Source organism: Orycteropus afer, unplaced genomic scaffold (assembly GCF_000298275.1).
Source record: "Orycteropus afer afer isolate SDZICR_OR568_19922 unplaced genomic scaffold, OryAfe1.0 scaffold00064, whole genome shotgun sequence".
NCBI lineage: Eukaryota > Metazoa > Chordata > Mammalia > Tubulidentata > Orycteropodidae > Orycteropus > Orycteropus afer.
The window spans coordinates 5,033,215-5,041,531 of NW_006921651.1; the positions used below are offsets into that span (position 1 = coordinate 5,033,215).

Genomic DNA, 8,317 nt, shown 5'->3' on the forward strand with positions numbered 1-8,317 from the left:
GTCCCCGCGCCCCGGTCCCCGCGCGGCCCGCGCCCCCGCGCCCCGGTCCCTCACCCCGCGCCCCTCTCTCCCGCCCGCTTTTGTCTCCCGCAGGCTGTTGCACTTGCTGGTTCTCTGCCTCCAAGCCCAGGTAAGGAGCGCGGCGCGGAGGCGGGGGCCGGGCGGGCCGACGGGGCCGCGGGTTGGCCAAGGCGGGCAGGGACGCGAGGACACACCCTGCGGCCAGGGCGGCAGGGCTAGAGCCACCTTAGGAAGCCAGCCCCCAGCTACCCCGCGGAGGGAGCTGAGGAACAGAGAGGGAGTTAGCGCCCCGTCTCAGGTCACACAGCAAGTGAGCGGCGAGGGTGTAAGGCAAGGTCTCCGGGTCGAGTGCCGCCTTGCACGCACCTTACAGGTCAGGGTGCACGGGGACTCTGCGGACAGCCACACCTGGCCGCTGAGGAAAGACGGCCGGCCCGAGCTGCTAAATTGGCAGAGAAGTCCGGGTGATTGCCGCAGGGTGTCTCGCGGGGGGATCTCTGGGGACATTTGGCCCACCCGGCCAAGCAATCGGGCGCTCTGGCCCTCTGGACTCTCCACATTTGCTGCGTAAATTTGTCTCTATAAATGTCATAGGGCGCCTAGCGTCCTGTCCCAAGTGAAACAGGGGTCTTGCTCCCCTGTTTCGAGCTGGCAGGGAGTTGGGATGTTTTCCAACAGGTGGGTGCAGACCCTTCTCCTTTCCGGGCTCCTCATCCCGGCCTGGGTCTGGCCGGCTTAGGCGGGAGGCGGTGGCCTGAGCCGGTGTGTGGAGGGCCCAGACTCTGCCGGCTGCCAGTCAGTGGAGGGGGTGCGCAGGGCAGGGCGATGGGGGCCACTCGGGCCCCTGGGCGGAGTAGCATTATAATGGCGTGTTGTGTATTTTTCAATTTCCTAAAGGTAACTGTTCAGTCCTCACCTAATTTTACACAGCATGTGAGGGAGCAGAGCCTGGTGACGGATCAGCTCAGCCGCCGCCTCATCCGGACCTACCAGCTCTACAGCCGCACCAGCGGGAAGCACGTGCAGGTCCTGGCCAACAAGCGCATCAACGCCATGGCAGAGGACGGCGACCCCTTCGGTAAGGCGGCCTGCGCCGCTGCGTGCGTGCTGCTCAGGGAACTAGTGCAACAGGATCCGGCTGGCAGGCTGTGACCGGCCGGCCTGGCCCCATCTGCGCTGGCCAGAGGCCTGCAGGCTCCCCAGCTCAGAAGGGAAGGAGTTAAGGCAAAAAAAAAAAGGTGTTTTAAGGGTTGGCTGGAGAAGAGAGGGCTGAGGAAGGGGCCTCCAGGAGTGCTTGGCCCACAGATGCCCCTTTCCCTGCCCTGCCGAACGAATCCAGGAATCTCCCTTCACAACCCCCCTACCATCATGCAGCCCTGCAGGTGGAGGCAGGGGGTTCAGGGGGAAGCAGGGGTCTACATTTAAGGGAGGCTCTTGAAAGAGGATACATGGCCAGGGCCCACAAAAGGCGAGTGGTGACAGGAAGAGAGAACTCCTCCAATGTTCCCAGCTTGGAAAAGGAGCCTTTAATAATTTGGATGAGAAGGGCCAGTTGCACCTGGGGACTGGGCTCAGGAAGGGTCCCTCCCATTGACTCTGGACCCCCGACGACTGGGGCAGGGCCGGCGGCTCCCTGTGGGGTGGTGAGTTCAGGGAGCTACTGCGGGTGGAGAGGCTGAGGGCTGATTGATTTCCAAAACATTCAATATTCCTGCCTTGAAATGGGGCCAATTCCAGAGTCCTGGATGTACCAAGAGAAAAGCAAGCCCTCTGGGCGGCGGGGGTTGTTTTTAGAGAGCGATTATTGTGAGTTTAAAAACCTTTTAAATAATGACCAAGTTAAACAAGCATGAAAGGAGAGAGGAAGACTCTATTAAAATGTAATAAAAAGGTGAGGCATTTTAAGAGCTAGGAAGAAAAATGAAGAATGATATAAAACAGAAAAAGAACAAGCCTTTTTTCAGATGTGGAGTTTGAAAGGAGTTGCAAGTCTGTAAATGTTAAAAAAGAGGTTCAAGATTGTTCTCCATGAATCTCTGGAGAGACCCCTGCGTCTGGCAGAGCGATTAAAACTCTTCTTACTTTCACCTTTTTTAACATTTCCTGAATACTTTCTCCTCTTCTCGAGCCAGTTTGGGGGATCGAGTATGTCTCGCTGCATTTTTTTCTGCATGGACGTAGCTGACTTGCCTTCAAAGCTGGAGAAGGAGACATAATTTTCCTGGGATAAATCTGTCACTGGGGTGGAAGAATAGGTTTGAAAATGTTAAGCTTTCCAAAAGCCCGGTCGGGGAAAGCCACTGTAAACTGCAGCCCCAGCTCCCCAGATCCATCCGGGAAGGAGAGTGGGGGCTCTCTGGGTGGGGGTGGGGGTGGAGGCAGCCTGCTCGGTGGCCCAGCTCCCCTGCTGGGCTGGCAGGGCCGGCCTCCCATCCCTTTGTCCCTCCAAACTGGCTGCTTGCAGCCCTTCTCAGCTTCCTAGGAAAGGGAGCGAAGGCCTGGCTTCTCCCGGCTTTGCTCCAGTGGGGCAAATGGCCCAGCATCCTTGGAGTTCATGGAGGGCAGGAGAGGCTAAGAGGCTACAGGGGAGTCGGTCCTCAGAGCTCAGAGTCTGGATGTCTCTTTCTTTCCTTAGATGTATAAGAGACTTCGTAGGTTCCCTAGTCCCTGCTTGTAGGGCAGGAGTAGACCTGGAGGCTCCAAGAGTCGGAGCTGAGGCTTGAGATGTAGTGTCAGGACAAGAGGAGGCTCGGGGAGAAAGGCAGAGAGATGCCTGTTGCTTCTTCACAGGTCCAGGAAGGAAGAGAGGGACCTACTCCACCCCTCGCTGTCCTATGGGGCCGGAATCCTCAGTGAGGTCCTCTTACTCTGTCTCTATCAGTGTCCATCCCTGGTCCTTAGAAGCAGCTGCTCTCTGCTCTGGGAGGCAGACTGGGCGAGGGGTGAGCAGCCTGGCTGGGCCCAAGAGAAGGTGGGTGGGAGGGGAAATGACAGCTGCATTTCCCGGACTGACTTGGAGCCAGACTGGAGACTTGGCCACTGGGTCCCAGAGCAGTGCCTGTGGGAGTGATGGGTGGCAGTCTCAGGCTGGGCAGTGAGGCTGCCTTGCTGGCCTTGGTGCCACCTCTCCCCTCTGATTCGTTTCAGGGTCAGGGAAGGTGCCATTGTGTCGAGTGCAGGCTGTCTCAAGGAGGGAAGGAGCTGGGCTCATTGTGGGGAGGGCAGAGGACCCATCCCCTTCTGCCCCATCCCAGACTGATAACTTTGCCACCTCCCTTCTTGGGGACATTGTCAGAGGGAGGAGTATGCAGAGAGGTGGATGGGGGGACTGGGGGTTCTGTGGCCAGTTGGTAGCCTAAACGGAGTGGGCAGGAAGGTGTAGAATTCAGCCCCCATCTACTGGTTCTTTAGAATGAGAGGCAAGCATACCCCATTTTCTCTGTTCCTCACCCATAGAAAGTATTTGGTATCTGGGGTGAGAAATCTAGTTGTGATGGGAGTTGATGGAGAAAAGACTATTGAGTTGTTGATTTCCAGCACTACAGCTGGGGACTGTAGAAACCGGGAGGCAGTGGGGAAGGAACGGGGTCCTTCCAGCTGCTGTCTGCAGCTTGGCTTTGGGCCATATGTGTAGGGAGCACCGTCTCTATCCTCATTCCCACTTCAGCAGACAGGCTACGGCAGGGCAGGGGATGGCCAAGGCTGAATTAGCACCTGAAGTGGCAGAAACAGGAGAGAGTGCTGTTACATTTGGCTTCAGGACTGGAGGCCACTGCTGCACCTGGGATGTTTGTCAGGATCTGTGAGGCATGTGCACGTAATATTTTGAGTTGGAAGGAAGCTCAGAGATCTTTTGATGAGCAGTGGAATGTTGGCCAAACACAATTTTACTTGCAGCCTTGACGTATAAATCAGCACTGTCTGGTTTAAAAAGAGGGCGAGAGGAATCAGCCTTTTTGACTGGATGGCCGCAAGACCCCTCTGCAGAACCCAGCCATGATCTCATCCAATCCCTTCTGTAAACCCAGGTCTGGAGTCCAAGGCCCAGAAAAGTGGTTTGACTTTCTCAGGGCTGCACAGCCCATTGGTGGCTGGGCTGGGGCTAGAGCCCACCTCTTGAGTATCTGGCCCTTGAAGCAGTGGCTGCTGGGATGTGACAAGTCTGTGCGTTAGCTGGGGGTGAGGTAATGAAATGGTAGGGGTCAAGGCCCTTTCAATAACCAGCCTTCCTACCTTCCCCAACAGCAAAGCTCATCGTGGAGACAGATACTTTTGGGAGTCGAGTTCGAGTGCGAGGTGCTGAGACGGGCCTCTACATCTGCATGAACAAGAAGGGGAAGCTGATCGCCAAGGTGAGACCCAGAAGGAAGGTGGGGTCCTGGGGCCTTGGGAAGGCCCTGGGGCCTGGGGAACAGGCCAAGCTGGTGGAGTTCCTCCGGGACAGTCTTGTGCCTCCCATCTCAACATGGTGGGCAGAGAGACAGAGACACCTTGAGTGACCTGATGATTGGGGTGGGGGCGGGGCAGGTGAGGGAGAAAGAAACCACTTGAGAGACTGAAAAGCTATAAAGGCTGAGGAGGAAGAAGGAAGGCTAGGAAAGGGGCTGGGGCTGGGGGGAGTTTGGTAAATTCCATATATCTTTTTAACAAATCGCCAAATTGCTTTGCTATTATGTCCAATTACATGGTACCAGCATTTGGAATGTTCAGTAAGCCGTAGGCCCAGCCCCTCAGCCTAGCTCTGAAATGGCCCCATTAGTCACGGCTCCTCTCCAGCCTCAAGCTCCCCTCTGCCTGGGCTTCTGGGGCTTGGGGCTCAGAGCCTCCCTACAGGCCTCCCCTCCCCCATAGGGTGGCTGCCCTGGGGCCAGGGAGCCGGAATCCTGAAGGGCTCAGGGGGGCAGGTGGGGAAACGGCCCTCACAGCTCTGGCCAGCTCTGGTGGGCAGGAGGCCAGAACAGGCAGGGTCTGGGCCCCTCTCTCTGCCTCTCCGTGTTGGGGCCCAGCCCCTCCATAGACAACCATGTGTCACTGCTGCCAGGGAGGACAGGAAGTTGCCGGGTGGGCTGCGGGTTATGAGGGATTAGAGAGCGGGTGCCCACCTCACCATCTGCTGGGGTGCCCACCTGCTGTCTGGGGCCGCTTGCCCTCTGCCTCTGATTGGGGGGGGGTTCCCCACAGAGGCCAGTAACTCTGTGTCTGGCCCCCCTACCTGCAGAGCAACGGCAAAGGCAAGGATTGTGTCTTCACGGAGATTGTGCTGGAGAACAACTACACGGCCCTGCAGAATGCCAAGTACGAGGGCTGGTACATGGCCTTCACGCGCAAGGGCCGGCCCCGCAAGGGCTCCAAGACCCGGCAGCACCAGCGCGAGGTCCACTTCATGAAGCGGCTGCCCCGCGGCCACCACACCACCGAGCAGAGCCTGCGCTTCGAGTTCCTCAACTACCCGCCCTTCACGCGCAGCCTGCGTGGCAGCCAGAGGACTTGGGCCCCGGAGCCCCGATAGGCACCTGCCCGGCCCCTCCTTGCAACTCCAGACAACAGAGATTTTCGCCTTGATGGGAGCAAAATAAGAGAAACTCCCAGCTGAGATCTGTGCTGCTGAAGCTGGGGAGGAGCTGGGGGAACCCCGGGTTCTAGTTGTTGATAATTGTTTGCTGTTTTTTTTTTTTTTTTTTAAACAAAAGAGAGGCTCTATTTTTGTATTCCACTTGGCTATGGTGTTGTCTGTCTTCTTCACTCTTAGGAAGGTCTGTTGGTGGCCTCGATTCCGGCAGGGCATTCTTTGGGGGTGGGTGGGTAGGGGAGACTTGTTCTAGACTAGCAGAGGAAGTACACCTGTGTTCCCAGAACCCACAGGTGATCTGGCCAGGCAGACAGGGACTCCACTGAACCCCCAGGTGGGGCCAGGGAGGAAAGGGTTAAGATTTAGATCAGTTCTTTTAGGGGTAGGTGTCAGTGGAGGGACGTCACATACACCAGTTGCTAATATACTAGTTGCTGATTGAAATATTTATTAAAAATGTGTGCTGGAGAGAAAGTCTTACTGGGGTCACTCCCCTCCCCCACCCCTCCCCAGCAGGCAGACAGCTGGGAGATGCAGCAAATCTGGCCCTTGGAGCCTTCCTCCAGCCTGACTGGATGACCCACACCTGCCAGCCATCCCCATCATCATCACTGGAGGGGTTGTCCTGGGAGGACAGAGGCAGGGAGGGCCTAGAAGACTCTTAGCTGGGCCTGGGAGCTCTCAGACATGGGTCTCCTCTCCTCTCTCTTAGTGAGAGTCATTGCTCATACTTCCCTGGCCACCTCAGGGCCAGAAATGATGAACCTTTTAGGGCTTTGTAATCATGGCTTCAGCAAGTCTTTAAAACAAGTGTCTCTCAGTGTACCTACTGAGGTCTGGGTAAGGACAGGTTGGAGATGCTAGAGCTGCTTCTTTCTGAGTATCAGGCCCAGAAAATGAATGAGAGCTGCCACCCAGGTCCAAAGTGGGGGCAAAAGTGTTGACAAATTGTGACACAGGACAAAGAAGGGCTTTGGGAGGTCTGAGTAGAGAAGCTGTTAGGAGAAGATGCTAAGCTCAGGTGTTGGAAACAAGCCCAAGGAGCTACTGCCCAGAAAGGATGATGTCCGCCTCTGGAGAGACAGGCATGTCAGGCGGGGAGTTCAACATGAGATGGGAAAGGCAGGGACGCTGGGCTCCCATTCTAGTGGGGGAAGGAGTGCGGGCAAATGGTATATAGTAGAGAATATATCAACACCCTCAAGCCAGCCATGGATGAAGGGAGAAGCAGGTAGTCCTATGTTGGCAGGACCAGCCTGTGAGGGGAGAACTTCTAAGGAATAAGGAAGAGGGTCAGCTGGGGTAGGAACAGAGCCGGTCATGGTGGGCAAGGGCCATTGTATGTGTGTGGAACAGTGAGGTTGAACACTACAGAGGGCAGACTCCTGGCCCAAAGGAAGTAGGTCTTCTGAGGGCAGATCTGGCCCCATCTTCATTCCTGAGGCTCCCATTCTGGGTGAATCCAGGGCTCCATGAAGAACCTTAGAGTTGAGAAGTTGGGGATACGCTTCATCTGCTCACCTCATCTCTCTTGGCCTCCATGGGGGGGGCGGCGAGGGACTCTGGATAGAGTGGGTTTCTCCTGGTACATGGACACTGGGGACATGGGGAGGGGGTTCTAGATAGTTCTTTTCCAGCTCCCCCAGCTCTTAGCACCTCCTTCTCTGCTCCAACCCCTCCCCTCCCCTCCCCCTTTAATTAATTCTGGGTGAGCAGCCTGGCTTTATTGTGCAAGGAGCTGGGGTCTCACTGTGGGAAAAGTCACACCTTCTGAGCAGCTTCTGATGCCATGCAAATGAAGAGACCGTCCAGGAAATGCTTTCATCTGCACGGCCCGCGTGTCCAGCCCCCAGCCCCGTAATTACCCACATTTCATTTGTTTGAGAGCAATTCCTGGGGGAAGCCACAGTGTGGGAGGGAGTCTGGGGTGGGGGGAGTGGAATGTCAGGTCCTCCGCCTAAGATCCTGGCCACAAGTCTGGGCCAGGCTGGTCCAAGGTTGGTTACTGTTTAGGCCAAAACTAATCCTCAAGCCCACAGACTGGGGATGCCTGAGTACCCCTGGGGAAGAGGTGGTATTGTGCCATGTTTGTCACCGGGAGAAGAGGTGGGCTGCCCAGAGAGCAGACTGACCTTACAAAGAGGAGAGAGATGAATAGTGGGGGATAGACGTGGACAGGAAGGGAGGAAGCTAGTTCTTGAGGCTGCCTGAGGTTTGGGGAAGGGGTTAACACCCAGCAGGATGCCAGGCATGGGACCCATGGGTGCTGAGTCCAGAAGCAGTGGGGCTAGGCTGAGCCAGGGCACCCACCAACTTGTTTATCTTTGAGTTGCTACCTCCACAGAACCCTGGCTAATGGGGTTTTACAGCCCACTCAAGCTGCGACTGGCCAAGAATCAATCATTACCGGCACTTAGTGGTTTGATAGTTAACAGCCTGAACTGAAGCCAAACTGGTTGTTAACTGTGATAACAACTGATTTCAAGGGGTTATTGCCGGCCCAATATGCTCAGCTCATTTATTTCAGGGAAAACAAGCAGGGAGCTGTTGCAAGGCCCAGAAAAGAGAGGAGGACAGGGCTTTCCTTTCCCGAAAGGCTGCCACTCTGTCTGGGAGTGGGTGCTGGCTGTGAAGCCCCCAAGGACATGATGAGGTCTGCATGGAGGCTTGACCACCCAGCCTCTCTGAGGACCCATGCGTGGCTCCAGGTGATCCACAGAGAAGCCC

The 8,317-nt window shown here is 56.3% G+C and overlaps 1 protein-coding gene across 1 annotated transcript in view; it reads left to right on the forward strand.

The window, feature by feature from the left end:
• Window positions 1–5,530, forward strand: part of FGF8 (fibroblast growth factor 8) — a 6,395-nt gene extending 865 nt beyond the window's left edge. Inside the window, exons 2-5 of the mRNA XM_007940026.2 lie at window positions 94–130; window positions 952–1,099; window positions 4,267–4,373; window positions 5,240–5,530. Of these exons, the coding sequence (XP_007938217.1) occupies window positions 94–130; window positions 952–1,099; window positions 4,267–4,373; window positions 5,240–5,530 (583 nt within the window). The remainder of the gene's footprint in view (window positions 1–93; window positions 131–951; window positions 1,100–4,266; window positions 4,374–5,239) is intronic.
• The last annotated feature ends 2,787 nt before the right edge of the window (window positions 5,531–8,317 follow it).